At 37.3% G+C, this 23,979-nt stretch overlaps 2 protein-coding genes across 2 annotated transcripts in view; one reads left to right on the forward strand and one right to left on the reverse strand.

Moving 5' to 3' along the window:
• The window catches only part of LOC145996111 (putative N-acetyltransferase camello), a 45,357-nt gene extending 28,791 nt beyond the window's left edge, over positions 1 to 16,566 (reverse strand). The window contains exons 1-3 of the mRNA XM_083132380.1: positions 15,608 to 16,566; positions 12,277 to 12,375; positions 3,845 to 3,906 (exon numbers count right to left, since the gene is read on the reverse strand). Of these exons, the coding sequence (XP_082988506.1) occupies positions 15,643 to 16,422 (780 nt within the window). The 5' untranslated portion in view covers positions 16,423 to 16,566 and the 3' untranslated portion in view covers positions 3,845 to 3,906; positions 12,277 to 12,375; positions 15,608 to 15,642. The remainder of the gene's footprint in view (positions 1 to 3,844; positions 3,907 to 12,276; positions 12,376 to 15,607) is intronic.
• An 890-nt stretch (positions 16,567 to 17,456) lies between these two features.
• The window catches only part of mib2 (E3 ubiquitin-protein ligase mind bomb 2), a 185,012-nt gene continuing 178,489 nt past the window's right edge, over positions 17,457 to 23,979 (forward strand). Inside the window, exon 1 of the mRNA XM_083132382.1 lies at positions 17,457 to 17,591. The gene's annotated coding sequence lies outside the window, so the exon portion shown is untranslated. The remainder of the gene's footprint in view (positions 17,592 to 23,979) is intronic.

Here is a 23,979-nt window from a genome sequence, read left to right on the forward strand (position 1 = left end):
AGGCGACGACATAACCACTACGCCAGAGTGAGGGAAGTTTATGATTATACATTCAAATAAAAGTTTGAAATGTCTACTCTTAGACGATTATAACACCATTAAGCCTTGTTTCCATGATAACCAAGAACTCAATATGCTGACCAAGGCAGAATTTATTTTATGAAGAAAGAAAGGATAAGGGAAAAAGAGCATGACATAAGGAGTCCAACGACGTTCCAGATGAAAGGAAATGTTTATCAAAATCGTCTGTCAGATGAAACAACAGTTGGCAGGAGAAGGCCACCTGCTGGAATACCTGGAAAGGAATGTTACAGGTAAACAACTTTTTAATTATTTTGTGTCTGGAGGGGAGTTATTTTTGTGTATATATATATATATATATATATCTTCCTGTTTTGTACCTTATTTCATTTGTACTTGATACAGTGTCTTAAGAAGACCTTGCTAGAAGGTTGAAACATTACGTTTAGTTTATGTTTTAAAATAAAATAAATTCTGCTTTGGTCAGCATATTGAGTTTTAGGTCTTAGACGATGTTTTCTGTTTTGAGGTAGTGCCACTAATGCCAGAGTAGTAGCGTGAAAGATGTCAGATTACGGAGACATACGGTTCAAGTAGCATGCTGTGATTGAATTTCTGACTGTGGAATATCTTCAAATACGAAATCCACCGTCGGATGCATGTTGTACATGGGGAAGCATGTGTTGATGTTAGCACGGTCCTGAGATGGGTGTGGACTGTACTCAATGACAACCCAGCCACGGCCAATATAAAGACATGTACCGCAGTCTCTGCATCCACTCGAGAGATTGTGTCACATGTTGATGAACTGATTCGTGGTAATCACCGCATAAAGCAGAGGGAGATCGTAGGCATATGTTTGAAACAGTGAATCACATCAACAAAGAACTTGGGTTCAAAAAGTGTGTTCCAGGTGGGTCTCTCGTCAGACCATGAGCAAATGTGTCAGCAAAATTTGGAGCGTTACGAAACAGAGGAGATTACTTTCTGTGCCGTATGTCACCGGCGATGAGACATGGGCTCATCATTATGGCCCAGTGATTAAACAGGCATCCGTACTCACCTCGTCCAAAGAAGTTGAAGACACAGACATCAGCTGGAAAGGTGTGTCGTTGGTGTTGTGACGGCATGCAGAAACTAGTGCACCGATGGCGGAAGGGTATCGACGCTGGTGGGGACATCGAAAAGAGATGTTACCCTTTAAAAGATAACGTTCCAAACTTTCATTTGAATGTAAAATCATAAACTTCCCTCACTCTGGCATAGTGGTTATGTCGTCGCCTTGTAATCAAGGGGTCCCAGGTTTGGTACCTGCTGGAGGCACATGGTGGTTCAGATCCCATTTAAACTGTAGGTCCAGCCCCAATTAGCCTTTCTGTGCATAAAGTGGACTTTAAACACAAATTCAACCAATCAATTCCCTTAATTAAATATAAAAGTTACTTTTGAACAACCTACTTAACTATTTTAGTTTTTGATATTCAACTAATGAGAAAAATTACACAAATTTAACACTGACCAAGTGTGAGTGAATGAATAACTTGACTCAAGATCTTATCTAGTGTCTTTCAATAGTAAATATGTTTCAGGTCATCTTCAATCATTATAGTTCCAATAGAGTAATGTATTTTTTTTTATTAGTATGTATTTTCCGCACGCTGTTAAGCTAAAACGAATACTGGGCTATTGGCTTCATAGCTTGCGGTGTACATGAATACACCCTGTGATGGCCCTCATTTCTTACAGAAGAGGTAGGGTCTGAGTTCCGGAAGGTCGTCTGCTAACGTGCAAAACACATTACACAGTAGAACCTCGGTTTATCATACACATTACACAGTAGAACCTCGGTTTTTCATACTTCAGGAAATAAAGGTGCAAAAAAGCCTTTTAATACACAAAAATGTAAAATCTGGGAAAATTGTATGAGAATTTACTCTATTGGGACTATAATGATTGAACATATAATGCATGAAAATATAAAATTCGGTGTAAAATTGAGTTTCCATATATCACCAAATACAAGAATTTTCTGTGTACTGTGGAAGCTACCAAGAATACCTGACTTACCTACAAATCATCATTTAAATCATGAGCACATTTCCTTACAATATTTTCATGTGGTGCAAATGTAACAAGAAGGCAAAATTCCATTAAAAATGCCTTTAAATTTCCATAACACAATGGAGGGACCAAGACCTTACAGTTTTGTGGACGAGGATGTAAGTAAAATGAGCTGTGGACTTCTGAAATACTGGAATTCTCAATAAAAATTTGCTCCAAAGAAAACATGAACCACGTCCAGCACATTTAGCAAAAATACATATTACAACTCACGAAAACTGCAAATGTCATAATGAAAACCCTGATACACAACATTTATTCTTGGAATGCCCAATTTTCTAACAATGAAACATACTGTATAAAGGATTGCAACAATTGAAAATTCCATTCCCCATGTCACTCCCTTCCCTTTTATCAGAATTATCTGCTCCACTCATTTGGCTACTGTATGGGTATGCACAAAAATGTAGGCTTGAAATATAAAAAGTTCTCACAATGTAAGAAGAAGAAACAGTGATTCATTTATGTAACCAATTTGTGTTGGCATTACGGGTGAACTCGTGTGACAATGTACCAGAACTGGAAGTATTACAACAGAAATACTGATCAAAGTCAACAGGATATTGTTGATAGGGTCATATAAAGAGAAACAATCAATGTGTTAATCCAATCAAGAAATTTGCTGACAATTCCTTTCAAAATGAGGATTGTTCTGTCTGTGTATATAAATTTATATTCATTGCAAATAAGGAAGCAAAGGTTAAATCTTGCTTACTTTAACACATTGACTGTCACAGTAGAAATTACGAGAATATAATAAAAATGTTGAAAGCAATATGTTTCTTGATGGTTAGATGAAAAATTGTTATTTTTCATTATTTTGTGTGTACGAGTCATATACAACTCACACGACGCTAGAAACAATAATTACGCTGCACGTCACGTGGTTTATATTTGGCTCACAGCATATTTATTGTTTTCTTTTTCTGAACATTGTTAATGTTTCTTTTAGCATTGTTATTTGCAACATGAAATCTGCAGTATATTGTTGTACCAATATTGTTTGAGGAGCTAGCCAGCAAAAATTCAAGGCCAAACACACAATTGGCAAAAACTTGAAAACAGTTCATGAGGGAAAATGTTTAGTTTACTTGTCAAATTTAAGTGATATTTGAAGCAAAAATATATAAATTTTGTCCGCGGGGTCACTCTTGACGTAACACGTATGTTATAGCATGGTAGCGTGAGTTGTATGTGCACCATGAGGCTCCCAAGGTAAAGAGACGTGTGAGTTAAATACGTTTCACAAGGCTCATTGCCTTAAACTAGCATGAGTTATATACAACACATATGGCAGTTAACGTGTAAAACATGATTAATGGTAAGACAGCAAAAACAGCCAGTTCAAACAATTAACATGAGCTCATACATACAAACAAATAGCAACATTTGTATAGGGAATGTTTAAATATATAAATACAACTAAATACATATAACACTTTTGTTCAATATAAACATTCTTTACAATATTAATATCAGTATCATGAAACTATTTACATTTCCTTAAAATAATATCAACACAAATTTATGCAGAAATTATTTTTATGGAACAATATTTATCATGTCTAAAAATTATACTTGCAAGAGTAAATAATCATTCAAGACACCCGGGAATTCATGAAAGCCAATCCATGTAAATTATCTTTTAAATCATATGCATGCATGTAAGGTTTAGATATTTCTAAATGCAAAATGTACATACATTATCTTGAGAGCCTTATGAATCTGGTATTGAAATTTCCAAGTCCATAAATCTTCTTACACCTGTTAATAAAGAGAATACACAGTGATGAAGGTATTTGAGGATTTACACTGAACATTTATCAATTTTCTGGTTATTAATTACCACTTTCAGCAGTGTCAAAATACACACACAATACACGGCGGCACTTTAAAACCATTTCGAGGATAGAAATGTGGAAATGATACTACGAGCAGGAGTGATTGGTGTGCAGTGGCTGTACAGAGTGTTGAAAAACAGTGTGGCAAGAGAGAGAAGTGCTAAGAGATTGGTCAAAGGAATTAATAGTTCCCATATTCAAGAAGGGGGAACAGAAAGGAATGGAAAACTACACTAATGTGTGTATGAGAAAATATTACATTGATTGATTGATTGATTTGGTGTTTTAAGTCCACTTTATGCACGGTAAGGCTAATCGGGACTGGACCTACAGTTTAAAGTGGGATCCGAACCACTATGTGCCTCCACCGGTTATTATCGAACCTGGGACACCTTGATGTCAAGGCAGCAACGCTACCACTGCACCATCAAGGAGGCGTGAGAAAATATTAGAGAAAAGAATAAGGGAAGTGACAGAGCTAAACATGAGAGACGAACAGTATGGATTTAGAAGAGGCAGATCAACAATAGATCTGCTATTCACCATAAGGCAATTACAGGAAAGGCACTACGAGTATGGAAATTATTTAATTATGGGATTTCTAGATATAGAAAAGGCATACGATAGCATGGACAGAACAAAGATTTGGAAGGCTCTAAGAGAGGAAGAGGTTGTGTGTAGAGTGCAGAGCACATACAAGGCCAACCAGAGCTGTGTGAAGACACCAGTGGGAAGAACGGACTGGTAATGGACTAAAACAGGGAAGTGCTCTTTCCCCACTGCTCTTCATAATTGCAATGGATGCAATTAACAAAGAGGTGGGGAAAAACGATAGGAGAGGAAGAGATGAAGGCCCTGTTGTTTGCTGATGACTTAATAATATGGGGAAACAGGGAAGAAGAAGTACAGAGACAGCTTGTTAGATGGAATGATGAAATCAGAAGAGCAGGAATGAAATTCAGTGCAGAAAAGAGTGAGGTGCTAATAACCACAAGAAACAGAGCCAGAAATGAACCAAGAATAAAGATGGACACAGAAGAGTTGAGGGTAGTGGAGAGTTTTAAATATCTAGGAAGCATAATTGAGAGAAGTGGAAGAATAGATGAGGAGGTAAACAGAAGAGGAGAAATGGGTGGTGGACTATATCAAAGCATTCATAGATTAATATGGAACAGGGATGTACCTATGAAATGCAAGAAGGTAATATATAACACATACTACGTGTGAATAATTACCTACGCAGCAGAGACTTGGACAATGACAGAGAGACAAAAGAAAGATGCAGATTAAATTTTTAAGGAGAATAATGGGGAAGACTACAAGGGATAGAATAAGCAATGAGGAGATACGACAGACAGTGAGGGTGATGAAGCTTCAGGACAGGACAGATCAAGCACAGATAAGATGGTTCGGATACATGAAGAGGATGGATGCAGAAAGACTACCAGTAAGAGCTTAAAATGCATAAGGAGTGGGAATAAGGCCAAGGGAGAGACCAAGATGTCAATGGAAAGAGTAGATTGCGGAGAGTGTTAGGAGAAGAGGACAAGATTGGAACACCGTGGAAAGAGAGGAGTTGTGGAAGACCAGGATAAAATGAAGAGGCTTGATTTTTATGCCGACCCAGCCAGAGACAGGAAATGGCAAAGGATGATGATGAATGGACACACCTAAAAACAGTTCAGCCAGATATTCACCCATCTGATGTTTCTATCCGCAAGAACATGATAATAATACTTCACCATAATTAACTTATAATAACAATAACAACAACGATCTAACACTCCCCTCCGTACAAAATGCCAGGTCTAAAAGGAACATTCCACTTCCTCCAATGACAATTGATTCTGGTCCTTTCCCTTGCCCTAGACTACACATTTTAACACTTTATCGACTGATGGGACTTTTAAAGTCCCACATCCTACAAACGCTTGCCACATAACACATTTCGTTTCCGTCTCGGCGGGATTTGTGTGTCCCTGTTGTGTAGTGTTTACTACTCATAACAAACGACAGGCGCTGCTGGAAGTATATGCAAGGGAGCAGTAAGCAATTTCTTAGACCTAAGTGTCAGTAACGCAGCCATATTGACCTCATAAAAGTGCAGTGGTAATACATTTATGAAAATTAGATATTAGAATAACTGTAAGTACCCCGGAATTTTTTATAACTTATTCTTAGCTCACATAAATATGGTTATAAAATAATTTTGGCCAAATATGATTGGAAAGTTGTTTTATGAGGAAAACATCACTTCGGACTGTGCAGTCCCGGCAGACTTCTGGTGTCTACTTTGCTCGAAAAAATATTAATATATTTTCCACACTTCTAAACTAGTGGCGTGCCCCAGATTTTCAAAACTGGTGGTATATACACTTTTTCTTAGCAGTCAGCCCTCATTTTGCAATTTTTCCTAATTTTGACTTTTTTTTTACGAATACTGGGCCAAATGGGGGCTATGACCCCCACCAACCCTACCTCCTTGCACATCCCCAATGTTCTAGACAGCTCTTTTTGGTGTTGTAGGGCTATGGCACTAATATCGATATTGATGGGTGACTGGCAGAAAATGTATCTGATGTAAAGACACCATTTGAGCATAATATGCAAGGTAGTGGCGTGTCCAAGAGGGTGTTGGTGGTTGGAAATAACACCCCTCCCCTGCCCTTTCGCCTAGTATTTCTTAAAAAGACCATCAAAAAGGGGGAAAGACTGAAAATAAGGGCTGGCTAATAAAAAAAAAAGTATATATAACTTAACCCCTTACCAAAATTCAGAGCACACCACTGTTGGGACGTCAAGAGTGATGCTTAGAGCCCGGAAGTTTGGCAAAATGCCTCTTTTTATGTACTGCACATATTGATAAAATTTTTCCGGATATCCGTGGTTTATGTTGTTTCAAATGTTTTAGAAGCCTTTTCATTTTGCCTTTTTTGGACCCCACTGCCTATTTTTAATTACCTATAATGCCTTTTTTGTCTCTTTGAATGAAATTTGACCATTTTTTTTAAAAAAAAATGTGTATATAAATTATTTTTCTCCCAAAAAACGTTGTTGGCATTTATATTTTTCTTCAGTTTATTATGTGAATAGTTTTCACCTTATTTAAGTAATATTGAACTCACACATGTTTCAACATTGCTGAAGGAGAAAAGTGTGAGGAAAAAGTATTTCATGCTGAATTAGGATATTGCCTTTCGGTTAACATTTCCTTGTGCATGATTGACTGCTAAAAACCTGTTGCAGAACACCTGCACAATTACGTCATCACGTCCAGCGTCCGTGTCAGGAGGTTATTGACAAGAAACAGAACTAATGCCCAAGCACCTTTGCATGGATTCCAAAATCAAGTTCTCTATCTTTAGTTTAGTTCTGCACTTTGGAGGGAAAGGATCGTGTAGTTGTCATCATTCTGAAATTTAGTGTGCCATTAAGTGGTAAGTTACATGGTTACGTGCGTGAATTTGGTGAAAGCACATTTTCGACAGACAGTACTATTCTTCTCTGCAAGATATGTGGAAAAACAATCAACCATGAGAAAAAATACTTTATATCTCAGCATGTGTCAACAGCAAAACATAAATCTGCAGCTGCTAAAATGAGCGGACAGGAGAAGAAGATACCCCTAATTTCAACAGTGGGCACTTCATCCAACAGGCAATCGTTTCTCTTGAACTGTGCAAAGCTTTCCTGGAAGCAGGAATACCTTTCTGGAAAGTGGAAAAAAAAAAGTCACTGAGGAAATTCCTGGAGAAATACACTAAAGAAACAGTGCCGTCGGAATCTACGCTGAGGAAAACATATTTAAGCATCTGCTACGTAGAAGCTCTGCAAAGAATTTGTGCTGAAATTGGTGGAAACAAGATCTGAATTTCAATAGAAGAAAGTACTGACGCTATGGGCCAACATCATCATAGGAACTATGGAACCAACATGCGGAGAATCCTCGTCATTTCTTCTCACGCCGGAACAACTAGAGAGAGCCAATGGTTCGTCAATAGCTCAGTTATTCTCAAATTCCCTACTTCTGCTATGGCCAGATGGGGTACCTCATGATGACGTGTTAATTTTTATCAGTGATGCAGCTCCCTATATGAAGAAGGCTGTCATAGCATTGAAAACTCTCCTCCCGAACATGCTTCATATCACGCCGAAGAAGTTAGTGTGTTGCACCCAGAAGTGGACAGATTGATTTCAAACACAAAGAAGATATTTCTGAAATCTCCCTCTCGAACTAGAAAATTTCAGGAAGTTTCGCCTGAGCTTAGTTTACCTCCGCAACCAGTCTTGACGAGATGGGGAACCTGGATATCACTTGAAAAAATCAGTGGTGATCGATGCTCTTCCAAAAAATGAAGCGGCTTCAATTTTTGAAGTGAAAAAACTCCTGTGCTATTCAGAACTGAAGAATGAACTGTCGTTTATTTTTGCACATTATGGTGCACTGCCAGAGACAATTACAAAGCTAGAAAAAGAAGTGAGATGCTTATAGCATCCTTGGAAATCTTCGAGGAATCTATGCAGCAGATGATGGAAGTGCCAGGAGAAAAGGGGTCAGCTGTTGCAGAAAAGTTCAAACGGGTAGTGAGTGCAAATGAGGACTTGAAACAATTGAAAACAATTTGTGATATTCTAAAACGTGAAAATGCTGTTACCGAAATGAGTCCAGCTACATTAGCTTGTTTTCTGTATGCTCCAATAACTTCTGTCGAAGTACAAAGATCATTTTCTATTATGAAAAACATTCTCTCTGACAGACGACTATCAGTGAATGTTGCGAACTTAAAAAACACCTTGTAGTTATGTGCAATCAAGACGGAGAAAATTGAAATGCTCTTCCCAATGTAGATTTTAACATTTTGCCAGAAATTATAGATAAAAGTAAGTGACTTCCAAATGTGCCTTTTTTCGGTTTATTTTGCCTTTTTTTTATTTTTAGTGCCTACTTTCCACAGTGCTTTTTACTTACTCTTTCTTGCTCATTTGTCTTTTAATTTATATATTTGCCTTCTGAGGAGTATATTCTAAAATGTGTAACAGATAGGGTGTAGATATTTTGCATGTAAGTGTTGAAGGGAGTATATAATTCATAAGCACCATCTGATATACATAATTTCTCTGTTTATACACAAAACGTTAAAAGTACCTTGTCAGAACTTTCAGGTCCCGTTAGTTGTAATTGGTATTATTACAATGTCAGAAGATTTTTCGTTGTGAATCCAGCCAAAGGAAGTCTTACGCATACAAATAAATGTTTCAAACTGACATTTTGTCAGTGGCGTCTCTTGGCCTCAAATTTGGTTGGGGCTTATTTTTTAAAGAATTTAAAATATAATGACAATTCACATGAATTACAAAAAGTAGGTATTTTTTCTTCGAGACTACAAAACTGGACTTAATTTTTTGAAAGAATTTAAAATGTAATGACAAATTACATGAATTACAAAAAAACTGGTATTTATCTTCTTCTAAACTACAAAACTGGACTTATTTTTTTAAAGAATTTAAAATATAATGACAATTCACATGATTACAAAACAAACAGGTATTGTTGTGAAACATACCTTTCTACAAACGTTGACTCCTGTTCTTCTGCTCAGCAAATTTTGTTATTACTTTTTCGTTGAAGCCCTCTATGTTTGAAATGTATTCTTTCTCTATTGTAAGCAAGTGCCAAGGCATTTGGTCTGTCTTGTCCCATTGCATTTCTTAAGCAGGTTTTAATACGCTTCAATGTGCTGAAACATCGTTCAGATTCAGCTGTTGCCACTGGAGTTATTAAAAATATGTTTGTCATTTTTACTGTTTTTGAAAAGGTACCCTCTAAATAATTTTAAATAAAAAATGAATGCAATCTACTGATAGAGTTTATGTTTTTCAACTCTTCACTACAATAAAGAACACGAAGTTACCTCTTCTATGAAGGGATAATAAATTTGGGAAGATGCCTCTGTTTAAAGATTGTTCTCTTTCATTATGTCCTCGTAGAGCAAGTTCATGTCGACCACAGAATTTTAAGCAATCGATAATTCTATTTAATATATGCCTATTTTTCCGGACAAATTCATTGTGTCTTGTAATTGACAGCCTATGTCCTTCATCAATTTGTGTTCGAACATCAACCTTACCAAACTCACTCAAACACAGCGAATGAAAGCCACCAAAACACTACAGAACAACACGCAAGATCGAACGCAACGCAACGGAAGTAGCCCCGAATCAGCACTCAAGTCCATTGGACTCTCCCCTTCTCTCTCTGCTAGCACGTGACCTTCACTGTAGCCTAGGTGGGTGTAGGGCACGCCTTCCTTTGCGACGTGCCCCGGAAAGCGATAATTGACATCAATGCCGCTAGGAGCTTTTTCGTATCCATTGCAACAGAAAATGAATTTACGTGGGTAAAAATCGCCTTTTAAAAGACTGTGTGATAGTTATGCGTTATGGTGATTGATAATTACATCAATACGTCCGTTTTTCTTTAGGGGCTAAGCCCCAACAAAAATTCAGGCTATAAAGGGTTAAAGGGCTTAACACCACAAAAAATTTCATAATTTAAAGGATAGGAATAAAAATTAGAGTGACATCAAAAACCACTGAAAATATATAACAACCAATAGTTCAGAAAAATATTTTTATGAAAGTCATGAAGACTGTTTGAATTATGTTATTTTACAATGCTCTTCTGCTACCTTTGGCTAATCATGATGACAAGAATGAGTGATGATATACTGAAATTGATGAACAAAAACTTACAAAGAACACCCAGGCCATGGTTATAACTAGGGCTCGGATAATTATGCACTTTGCATATTGCATATGCAAATTTAAGGATTTTTAACTAAAAATGCGGTGCATATTTGTATGAAAATAAGTTGATGATGTGCATATTTCTGTACCCACAACCAACACCGAGCATATACTGTATTTCTTTTTCTTCTCTTCGCTTCTCTTTTCTTTATCTTTTCTCTGTCTTTCTTCTTTCCTTCTTCCTGGATTGTATGAAATGTATTGTTTCATTTAATGCAGAACCATATTAATTGAAAAAAATCTGTGTAGCAAATGAGCATTCAATGCATATTCATTGCCTGGCAAGTAATCTTTCATAGTTTCTATTATACAGCATTTATAAATTAAACAGACTTTTAAAGTGCTTATTTTACACTTTTTTAGTGGATATTTTGTTTTTTTAGTGTATAACTATCCGAGCCCTAATTATAACCGAGGACTCCTGGCATCATAGTGTGCTGTACTATCTATTCTGCCATGGATGTCAGCAAAAGTCATGACGATTAAGTGGTGAAATTATGGACATCATGAACCTCTACAACAAAATCACTAGTGTTTGGTAAATGAGATGAGCAACCACAATAACTCATATTTCACTCAAGGTGAAAGGAGAAGGAAAGGAGCAGCAAAAACAATATGTACTGACAAACAGGGTCCCCCTAGAAACTCAAACAATTGTCTACATTGAGAGAATGGAATTCTCACTTTCATACAAGTTGTGAAAATTACAACATACAGGGTGTCCGGAATGGGACTGACAGTTTTTGAAAGTGTGTTATTTCAATACGGTAAGGAGTAGCTACAAACAAAAACATACATTTTGAAGGCAAACTCTATTGGAAGCAGTGACAGCTCAGTATAGCTCCCCATGAGCTCCGTTTGTTGAATGGAGAATGTCTAGCCTGTATTCAAACTCCCTTCATGTGTTCTGTCGCTCAAACAAAAATTGCATAGGTGCAGGAAGAAGCAGGCATAGCATATGGAAGTCAATATGGGAGGGGACCAGGCAGCTGGGAATTCCAAGGCCCACTGTTCACGAAGTCGTGCACAAAAGGTTGCGTTTGTATGCATCCTAGGTGCAGATGTTGCCGAAATTAAGCCAGATGTCAAGCTGAAAAGACATTCATTTTCTATAGACATTGTGCAAAAGATTTACGTTACCCCTCTGGACTTCTTACTTTTGGGATACATAGGCGTATTCTGGCCAAAAGATAAATGACCTACAAGAACTGTAGGACAGTATTCGGAAAACTCTTGCCTCTGATGCTACAGAACACATGCAGGGAGATTGAATACAGGCTAGACATTCTCCATGTAACAAACGGAGCTATACTGAGCTGCACTGTTTCCAATAAAACTTTTTGAGTTTGCCATCAAAATGTATGTTTTTGTTTCTAGCTACCCCTTACCGTATTAAAATAACACACTTTTAAAAACTGTCAGTCCCATTCTGGACACCCTGTACAGTGCACAATTATTCACATTAATTATTTTTCAAGCTACTTACCAGTGTCCCTATATAAATATACACTCATACTTTCAAGTTGCGTGGAAGCCCAGAATGAAATTCACACACACAAACATCCAGTTGTGATTATGGATTTATCTGCAAATATAATGACAGGTATTAACAAATATTATTACATTATCTCTTCTATTTAAAATACATACAAAAAGGGAAGCGATTTTACAATACCGGGAATTTCTCCATTTTGTTTGAAATTTGGCATACTCACTAAATTAGGGCTCCTAATCACGAATCTGAAGTTAAAATTTGGCGCTCACGTGTCAAACTTGCAAAATAAGAGGGTCAGTCATCACAACCGACAATGCACAATTGCTCATTATTTATCACAAGATTTTCCGTTTCGAATACTTAAAGAACGAAATATATATATTCCTGATATTACTACGACACTAAAAATTTTTAACTATGTTTCCTAACTTAACCACGCGCCAATGGTCCGTGGGGCTAGCCATAATTCAGTAATTTCTATACGTGAGCGACAAATTTTAAGTGCAGATTCGTGATTAGGAGACCCAAATTAGTAAGTATCCGAAATTTCAAACAAATTGGAGAAATTCCCTGTATTGTTGAATTATACCACAAAATGCACTAACTAAAACAAACTGAAATGGCAAATAGTCACTCTTTCAGTTTTGGAACTTTTGAACCTGAATCATTCATGGTGAGGATAGGATACCTGTCTAGAGTTAGAAGATAGATACATGACCAAATCAAAAGATAGAAGCGTAAAATAGTACTGACTCTCTCCAGGGTTCTTCTTGCTTCTCAACCTAAGTCAGGCTGACCTTCCAAGATTCCCAAAATTACTTCTGACTGTCTCAAGTCAATTCCCACAGTGTCTCTACCAAGCCCGCCTTCCCCTCTAATGCTCTGCCAGTGGAGACTTCCTCCACGCTGATTCCTCAAGTATTTCTTCGTATTCAGTAAAAAGATTGCTACCTGTTTACCTGTTTGCTTCTTGTTACTCCAATGTTTGAGGAAGTCTGTACACACTTGGCTCTGCCTAATTAAAATACCTCAGAGGAGTAGACAGCTGGTGAAAACAAGTGAATGACCCTCGGTCAGATTGAAGCATCTAGAGAAAGTATAATTCTATAATTCGTTACGTAAGCATTAGACAAAATATAATAAGGGTATTCCAGATTTTTGTGTGTGACATTTTACACATAAAATACAAGATTGGATTAAAATATTCATAATGAACTAGTTTCATGGAATAATGAAGTACTTTGTGGTGCCTGCTAACAAATTAAAAAAACTTGAGTATGATGATATAGCCTGAATGCATGAAAAACATTAACGAAAATGTGTTGAGTTTGTGATGCTTTAAAAAATGTAGCAAGGTTGGAATTCATTTTTCTGTGAAACAGACTACAAATGCTAAAAAATTTTGTTGGTGAAATATGCATTCACAAGCATTTAAACCTTGATGCAATTAAAAACACTAACAATTTTTGGTTTAATTCATTTTGATATTTATATGAAGTAGGACTACTTTGTATGGAATGCCCTAATGACGAATCCAATGAAAAACATCCCAGGTTTGCCATATCTTGTGACATGAAGGGGTACTTCTTTTTCTTTTAATTTTAAGGAAAAAATAAAATGAGGAAACACATTTCTACGTCAACATGTTTCTTTGTATATACTTGACTACAAATTTGAAATAGATTATCTTTACGGTATTTTCTGACAATTTAATAAAACTTCTGAAAACACAGTGTCCAATCACTTTGTTTACAGATTTCCGATATTAACCTATCAGTCATTATCAAATGTTTCAGTACTGATTGTGGCAATTACGGTATTTGCACTCAAACTAGCATGACATCCAGCGAGCATCTTGCGACTTGCTATGCTTATTATTATTCTTTTTGGAAACTGTGTAATTTTTAAGGATTTTAAATTCCAGTCTTTATCCCAAAAAATAAAAATATGTGTTCTTGTATGAAAATATCATCTACAAAGATTTCATGCAATTTTCAGGCAGTATGGTGGACAATCTGTATCTTTGATGGATGATATGACTTGAAATATCTCCTTACGGAAGAATTCATCTAACAGAAGTTGGGCCTCTTCCCACAACTGACTGCTATAAGCTGTAAAACATCCTAATCCGTATTATTTTCCTTTTGATAACCACGATGTCTGTGAGAATATCATATGTACAACTCTTATGTAACTCTATGTTCACACATAGCCTATGCAAGATATTCCATCATATTGTCTTATAAGAACCAGGGGAATGAAACTCCAAAAATGCAGTTGTCAATTTTGTTAAAGTAGAGTCCTCTGTAGACCTTTATTTGGAGACAGACATATCTCCACTTTAAATCCTTAGCAGTAAGTTTGAGTCACATATCTCCAATTTATGGACTCTTCTTGAGTCATTCCTAAGAAAACATATCGTCTCTCTTGTAAAATGGATAAATTAGAGTTACGTTCCTTTCATTCTCATACGATTATACATTCTTAACCCTCCGGTGGGTGGGTTATTTTTTATAACATGAGCAGGCACGGAGGACACGCTGTCACCCCAGACCTTTTTAGTTTTAAAATTTCCTGGTTTTTACATTTATAATTGAATACCTTTATTTAGACATGTTCTTACATTTTATATTCCTGTCTTTGAATGTACAAATCTTTATTTTTTTATTTATTTTCGCTTGTAAAATAATAAGATCCTTGGAAACTTGTGTTTTTGAGTTTACAAATGTTAACGAATGTTTATTTTTTTTATTTCCTTGCACTCATACAATAATAAGTTGTTGCTCTTACATAATATATTTGTATCTTTTAGTTTAAACATTTCTAAATGTTTGTGTCCTTGAGTTTACAAATGTTTATAAATCTGTATTATTTATTTCTTTTCACGCATGCAATAAGAAGTTGTTGTTTATCCGATAAATGGCATGTTGAATTGATAGAAATATTAAATACAAATCAAACTTCATTGCTATAGTAGTGATCGGTGACAAAACTAATAACAGATACAAAAGTAAACAAAACTAATAATAATAAACATTAAAATTTTAGTTAGTTAGTTTAGGCATGCGGGGAGACAGTCACCCCAAGAATGCAAGGAAATGGAAACGTGCCTCAGGTACGTAGACAGAAAAATGGCATCTTCCTCCGTTGGTGGCAGAAACTCCAATGAAAGAATGGCAGAGGAGATGGGAAGGTGTCACCAGTCATGTCTCGACGTGGCAAAAATATATGGTTGTGGGGTGACAAAGTTCCCCAGCATGTCCGCCGGAGGGTTAAATGTGACATTTTTGCACCTGTCTCATAAGTATGTGGAAATTCTTACCTATGTACACATATATCCATGAAAAATAACATATTTCAGGCATCTAACACAGTCTTGTTCACTTTTATGTTGAAAACCAATTCGTACATTGCGACTGTCACTATGTTGCCAAAAATAGGTTTGTGATACAACTGCTTTAGTTCAAATCCTCTCCTCAAGTATAACTCTCGAGCTGCATCATGGCACTCTGTGGTGACAAGTTCTACTGATGTATATCCTTTCTCTTTGCAGAAATGAAGTGCCTCATTTACTAATGCTGATGCGATTCCCTTCCTGCGATATTCATTCTTGACTGCCATTCTTCTTAACCAAGCAACGTTATCAGTTTTCCGCTGCCTTGTTATTGCAACAGTACCAACAATTTTTCTACGATGGGACATTAAATCGAATGCCACATTATTTACTTCATTGTCTGTCATGAATGTGTACTTTATGTCTTTTGAAGGACTAATCACAATACATGGTTCATACACTTCAGCAACCCAAAATCCTGTAAGATCTGAAGACATGTAGGCCCTTGGAATATTACTCACATCCTGCTGCAATTCCAATACTTTAAATGTGTGCGCGCACCATATGCCACAATACATTCCAATGATTACGAATGGTACAGAACCGAAACAAATGCTAAGTGGAAGACCCAAGAATATGAACAATAAAGCGGAAACTAAAATTATCAGCTGGTAGGTTACTTCTCTCGTTAAACCTGCCATAAAAGCCGGGTTTACAGTTGACATGGTTCCTTCTCTTACTATTTCTTTACATTGAATTTCATCTCCAACTTTGAAGTACCGAATCACCACAATGTGATTCATCTTCAACTCGCAGTAAGAACGTGGTGGTAATTCACATATTAGACACTTCTTATTTGAACATTATTATAACGCCGCAAATTAAAAAGTAATTGAACGAAAACACACACACACACACTCATAACTTTACAGACATCTTTTGATTTACAGGGCTGCATCCAAACCAATTACATTCTGACAAATTTGGTTGAATGCTGAGCAGTGGACAGCATAACTTTTCAGCAAAATATGAATGAGATGAATGGACATTCATAAATAAATAAATCCATTCATTTTACAGATAATGACACAAACATGAGACGTGCAAAATATCTCGGCGATATTTGTTTCGGTTCTCGAGAAACACGCCTTCAAACACCGTTGAAATTCATTGTTAATGGTTCGTGTGAGAGACAACTTTTTCTAATTCTATTTACATTTCTGGAATAATTACTGACAAGTTCCGAGAAGTTTCGGTGACTTAAAATGCTGAAAATCTCGATAATTAGCTATGGTCGTTCAAACATGATGACCATTTGGAATTTTCCGACTGTTAGGGATCGCGACGAGAAACGTTTTTCCCTATCCCAGGATTGACTTCTCGGAATCCCACATACCCCTAATTGGATTGGCACGCAGTAAAACATTTTATACTACACTAAGCAAGATAACAAACATGAAGTAAATGCAAACGCAAAGTAGCTGGAGTGGAAGGAGTGCCTCCCTGCTATCTACAGATTTGAGATGGAAGCACATCGGGATTGATAGCGTCTCAGTAGTTTGGCAAATGTTGAACGGACTGGACACAACCAATTCGATGCGCGAGGCAGTAGTGGCAGATAATATATATTTTGTTATCGAATAATATCCGGTATTTTATTGCTACGGTGAATTTCATAGTGTTTGTTTATAAATAATAAATTTTACAGCAAGAATACACAAAGTTGAAACTATGCAAGTCAGTTGCTCAAACTAATATCATAGAAGTTATCCCTTCAACTTTTACGCCGTTTAGTATTTTTTTCCTCTTCAACGATTGTTAATTTTATTCGCCGACCTGGCAAGTTTGAATCAGTAGGAGAAGGAGCTTTCTGAGCTAAGGTGGAGGATGCCGAAAATAATTACAGTTCGTGTGGTTTTTAATTTGTGTGTGTTGCAAGTGATTGACAACAAGTAAAGGCCGTGTAATTTCGGTAAGTACAAACTGACTTCTAGTTGAGCAAATTTTATTGATTCATTCGAATAGGCATTACTTGTAAGTTTACATGCTAATTTGTAATGCTATCAACATTGAAGTTCATTGTGAGACAATACGCAGTTATCGGGCCTTCTGTGATCTTGAGGCACTCGAATATCGCAGCAGCGTCTGTAGAAATATTTCCTCGATGTAACTAAATGATAATGCATAGAGGAATGGGACGTGTTTTTTAATGAAAGTTTGAGGGAACCAAATGTAAACATTAGCGCCTAGGTATATGTGGGTAGGCAGAAGATGCATAAAAACTCAACCAATATAGTTGTTGATAAGAGAACCAGCTGATGTTCTTCAAATAATAATGCGATTTACGATTTGCACATTGCCTGTATGTATATTCTGTTTCATGTAGATGCACTCAAATACAAAATGTACGCGTAAGACAAACATGAGATTTGAATTTTATTTTGCTTGTAAATTTCCACCAGTAACATAAGTAGCGACATCTGTTGTGTCACCCGTTAATTACATAATTGTTTTAACAAGTTGTATGTAATAATACTCTAATCTGACTCACCTTCACTACTACATTTCCTTTCACACACCATCGGATACTTTCATGTCACTATAAAATAAAACACTGAACAATTAGAAACAGGAGTCAAAACAACAGTGAACACGTTATTCTTGCCTTGTTTGTAACCCCAGCACGGCAGACAGTACATCAACAATCTCTGTCATTAACAACTAAATTATGATTATCTGCTAAATGAACTGTGGATCTACAATTTTTAAAATTCAATGCAAGAAATTGAATTATGTTTCCAAGTGAAATTCTTATACTGTTAAATTTTCTGTGTGATTTTTTACAAATATTAAAGTAAAAAATCCCCTGGTGATGCGAATTCCCTGTGATATTTAGACAGTTCTTTTTTCCAGAAAATGTATTCAATACTGTCAGCGTCTGTTGCAACACGTCTGTGTCTGTGTGCGTGAGGGCAAGGGATATGTCTTTTCTTAAGGAAGAAATCGATATAAAAAAAAGGTCTGGATGGCTCTTTAGATGCAATTTAGACAGTTCTTTTTTCCAGAAAATGTATTCAATACTGTCAGCGTCTGTTGCAACACGTCTGTGTCTGTGTGCGTGAGGGCAAGGGATATGTCTTTTCTTAAGGAAGAAATCGATATAAAAAAAAGGTCTGGATGGCTCTTTAGATGCAATTTAGACAGTTCTTTTTTCCAGAAAATGTATTCAATACTGTCAGCGTCTGTTGCAACACGTCTGTGTCTGTGTGCGTGAGGGCAAGGGATATGTCTTTTCTTAAGGAAGAAATCGATATAAAAAAAAGGTCTGGATGGCTCTTTAGATGCATCTATCTAAATAGTTATATAAATTTGGGAAGATATTGGTTATGTTCGTTCTTCCCAAGTAGGCAGGAAAGTATCTTTCTCGTGAATTACTTCTCCGAGTATTAATATATTGAAGGGTGCAAAATGGCCTTAAGTGCTGATGCACCCAATCATTTTAATTCATTCATTCCAACGAGTATTACAAATCTGTCAGAATTAGCCACTTCACTCTCTCTGAAGTTTACAACTATGTCAACACAATGCGAAAGCTCTCGCGTCATGCCAGCCGAAAATTGGTTTGGCTGGTGTCTTATGGATACCACGTCCTTCCCCGTTTCCTGCAGAGACTTTTTCATGCCTCTGCGCATGGGCCACACTGTGTTGGCTCGGATAGCTTGGAGCAAGTGAGAGAACAGCTGGGAATGCGGCATAGGGATTGAGGTGGCCGTAAGCTTGAAGGTTTGTGAGATTCGAATCTCCTTGTTCGTAAATGTATGAATATTAATTTAACTATATTTTGGCGAGGGAAGTGTTTTTTTCTGAGGGTAGAGCCATGGCACTGCGGCTATTCCCTTAGAGCCACCGCTGTGTTGGTTCATGTGCTTTGCTGTCATCTTTTGGTCACTATACTTATATTAGGTCCATGGTGACAATCAGAATGATCGGAGCAAATGTGAAAATCACTTAGTCATGAATGTAGAGTTACTCTCTCTCTACACAACATATAGGACACCAACATCAACGAATTTATCAACTATAGTAGTACCTAGATATTTATCCTCAGCTATATTTGTTGGGTTAACGAGGCAGAGAAAAATCATCTGTTAACCAGGGGTAGACAAAATTAAAAATAATTTGGTAGCCAGCATTTTTTCTTCTTTTTTGCAAAAACAGGCTAAGAAAGCCATCTATCCATTTAAGATAAAGCTGCATGTTTTTAAATGCAAACTTAGAACATCTAATTTATTAATATAATACAAGATTGGATTAAAAGGATTTATTGTCGCACCAGAGGGAACGGCATAAAATAACTATGAAATAAATTTGAATTAAAATTTGTATAGCAAGAGTGCAAAAATCTATAATGACATGTTTATTGTTCTGATAATACACGTGATACAGAAAACACACAAACATTCATACTCATTATTTTAAAGAATATAATGGAAATTTTGATAATTGAACCCAAATTATTTTTTTTTAGAACAAGCACCAGGTGAAAATTTTCAAGTGCCATGTTGACTGAGTACTGTGTATCTACCACTTGGTGTTGTCTGGATATATTCAGTTTCATTGCAGTATATTTGTTTACCCATCAGGCTAGGCTATACAAGCCTGTTAAAGCAAATTTGGCAAGAAATAGCAAGTTGTATGACCATACCACAGTTGTGTGCCTCGTTCCACATGCAAAACTGAAAGAACCTTTCATCTGTGACGACAGTCAAGTAGGCCGTTTGTTTTTTCAGTATACTTGAATGTTAATTACGAGGGTGAATCAAATGTGAACGAGCCTTGTGCGGAAAAACAAAATTTATTGAAGGAAACAGAGACATTGCCACATCCTATTTTTCTACATAGTCTCCGCCCTTAGTGATACATTTTTCCCAACGTTCTGGTAGGTTCTTGATGCCGTTCTCGTAGAATGAAGCTGGGCAGGTAGCCAACCATTTTCGCACAAAGGTTTCCACCTGATCGTTGGTCGCAAATCGCTCGCCCCCCAAGTGCTTCTTTGAGGGGTCCGAACATGTGAAAATCACATGGTGAAAGGTCTGGGCTGTATGGTGGATGCGGAAGTGGTTCCCAGTGCATTTCCACCAGTTTCTGCCGCGTAACACCTGCTGTATGGGGTCTGGCGTTGTCGTGGAGGAACAAGACCTGGCGAATGGGACAGCCTCGTCGTTTGCGTCGATACTGCACCTTAACTTGATCCAGGAGGCCGCAGTAGTAGGGTGCGTTGATGGTCCGATGTTCGTGTAAGAAATCCACCAGTAGGATCCCCCTCCAGTCCCAACACACTGTGGCCAACACCTTCCCCGCAGACAACCTAACTTTGGCCTTCACGGGGTTTCCTTCGCCTTTCCTCCTCCACTCCATGCTGGCACACTTGGATGCTGGGGTGTAATGATGCACCCATGTCTCGTCACAGGTAACTATGCGATGCAAATACGCTTCCCCTTCCACGTCAAAACGAGTGTGAAGCTGGCGAGCAATGCGAACTCGGTCATCTTTTTAAGCAACATTCAACAGCTTGGGAACCCACCGAGCTGTGATTTTGCAGAAGCGCAAGTGCTTTGTGATGATTGATTGGACACTTCCATAGCTCACACCAAGTTCTGCCGCAATTTGCTTCACAGTGACTCGGCGATCCTGTTCGACAAGCTCACGAACACGAGCCATGTTGTTATTCGTCACACTGGTGCGAGGACGACGGGGGTGCACTTCATTTGCAACACGTTCATGGCCTTGCTGGAATTCCTTACACCACACCTTCACTCTTGCCCACGAGAGGGTACCATTCCCAAACTGGGCCTGCAGTCCCGGTAAATTTCGGCCGGTTTGACGTTTTCCTGGGTGAGGAACTTGATGATTATGCGTTGCACAACAGACACTGGCACACACTCCTCACTCATCGTGAGAGCTACTAAACGAAGCATGGGACACGCCGGCTGTTCTGGTTCCTAACTCATGACAGCCCCACCTGCTGGCCGCACATGCCCAATCACACCCTGCTACCCATTCAGACGCTTAGCCAATCAAGGCTGGTTCATATTTGATTCACCCTCGCATCAAAACTAGAATTTTAATGTAGGCCCAGTATGTATACAAAACATTGGCTGAAAAATCCAAAATTGTACTAAATCAATAAAGTAATCTAATTTAAAGAGAAAATAAGGAGACCAAGATTAATGAGGTTTCATAAGAATTTGTATGTAGCCAATGTTTACATCTACAATGAAAAATTTGCTAAGTCAAAGAGTGACAGTTTCCCATCAGGTGTTAATTTATTTTGGTATCATCAGAATGGGCACTGCTACTAAAAAGAACCCTGACTATCCATGAGAGGGTGAATTTCTCCACATATTGCAAGTGGGAGTGATTTTTCTAGTTGATTATTAAGGTAGATACGATGTTTGAAAAATATGATTGATAATAATTTTCAGATCCCCATATATTCCTTATGGAGAGAGAGAGAGGAAAAAACGCGCAAGTTAGTTAATCACCCCCTTTTCAAAATCTGTTTTCAAGGTAGATACTTTAGATCTTTCATTGTCATATTTCATTATGAGGACTTGTCAAAACATGCTGTCGCATTGAACATGGAATTTTAGGTATTGAAGTGAGAAGGTTGTTATTCTATACAACAGAGAAGCCATTGATTCTAATCTTAAAGAGATGTTGCATTTACTTTTCTGAACTTGGAGCAGTCTCTACAAAGATCATTGACTATTCTTTCTCTCATTAGTATTGTTGTTAAGCACATAAAATAGCAGTAAATATTCCATTTTGAAATTTATTTTATTCAACATTAATTTGTTATGTGTCTGTCTACACCTGTTGCTAAGAATTTTTCCTTCTGTTGTAAGATACAACATAAATCATTGGCCTGCCTTGAATAAGCATGAATAAGCATTCACTTAGTTTCATTGGCTAATTTTCACAGAAGTCTTCTAAAAGCTGATTGGAATTTGGTGTAGGGATGGAAGAATGCATGCATGTTTCATGTTTTCTTAATATTCATAATCATAATAACCTCTGGTTCAACAGCCTGTGAGGGCCCATGCGTACCTACCAACTGCCAGCCCCACTCCAACCCATTACAGAGGTGGCATGTGGTCAGCACAACGAAACATCATTGTTGTAGGTTTTCTATGAGCCAGGTTATGCTTCTCATTCGTAGCTATCCATTTCCCCCCTGATGGTGAGTGGCCACTGGTCCCATACCAAGACCAAAATCTCAGGAGGAAAGCTGTTACGCTTCCCCACGAGACTCAAAGCAGCATGCATCCTGGAGCCTAAGGCTTGCACCTTAGACTGCATGCCACGGTGCAAGACAATTTTTAACATCACACCCCCTAAATTTCATTCTGTACCCCCTCAACATCCCTATACCCGGTTCTGGAGCAAGCGAACGAAAACAAGTCTGTGCAAGTAGTGATGCGAGATGGCTACACCAATTAACACACGAGAGGGAACGACTGCAGTTATCAGCGTTCGAGCAGCATGTACTGCTTCACTCTGCCCACTTGATTTACACATGTGTCCAATGTATGTTCTTTGAACTCCCAGAAGTAGTTGGTCATCAGGCAGTATGTTGCAAAACATGACTTTACCATATCACGTAAATTATTTTATTTTATATGTATATGGGACAGTTCATGCCAAATCTCAGTTTTTAAAATTATATGAAATGGTCTAACTTTATTCTATCTTGTGAGTCAACAACCTAAAAATTGTCATTTTGCAAGTATTGTAATTAAGTAAGAAGGTAGATGGTATTTGACATGTTGTTCTTTTATTTTAACTTTTTGATTTACTTCTGTATTGTATTGCATCCCACCCATGACACCAAAAAACCATTAATTTCTCCTTTAACCATTACATTTCCTATTCAAATCCAGTAGACTATTCGTAGGTCAACTGCCTTCTGCCTTTCTCTTAATTTATTTTTCATAATTTGAAAATTCACAGAAATTAAAATAAGTTTCTTATTAAGTAAAGATGCAGAGTTTTATCTGTCCCACCTCTGACTCATAATTGTTCTCTTGTAGCTATAAATCTGGGAAAGTATTTTAAGGGTAGTAATGTTTAATCAACAGTGAGTAGTTTCATAATTCATTGCACAGAAACTGTAAGAAAAATGTTGCTTAAGTATCAGTAGAATAGTTACTTCAATGTTAAAACCATAGTCTGTGTGTCCCACCCCTGACAATGAAATGCACGTGTACAGCATGCTACAATGTTAGGGGTCCGGAGTTTGAAGCCTAGCCTGGGTGTGTGTATCACTTCACATAACTCATCCTCTTCGTGATTAGCCA

The sequence above is a fragment of the Lepisma saccharinum genome, chromosome 12, assembly GCF_977018435.1.
Source record: "Lepisma saccharinum chromosome 12, izLepSacc3.1, whole genome shotgun sequence".
Classification (NCBI taxonomy): Eukaryota; Metazoa; Arthropoda; class Insecta; order Zygentoma; family Lepismatidae; genus Lepisma; species Lepisma saccharinum.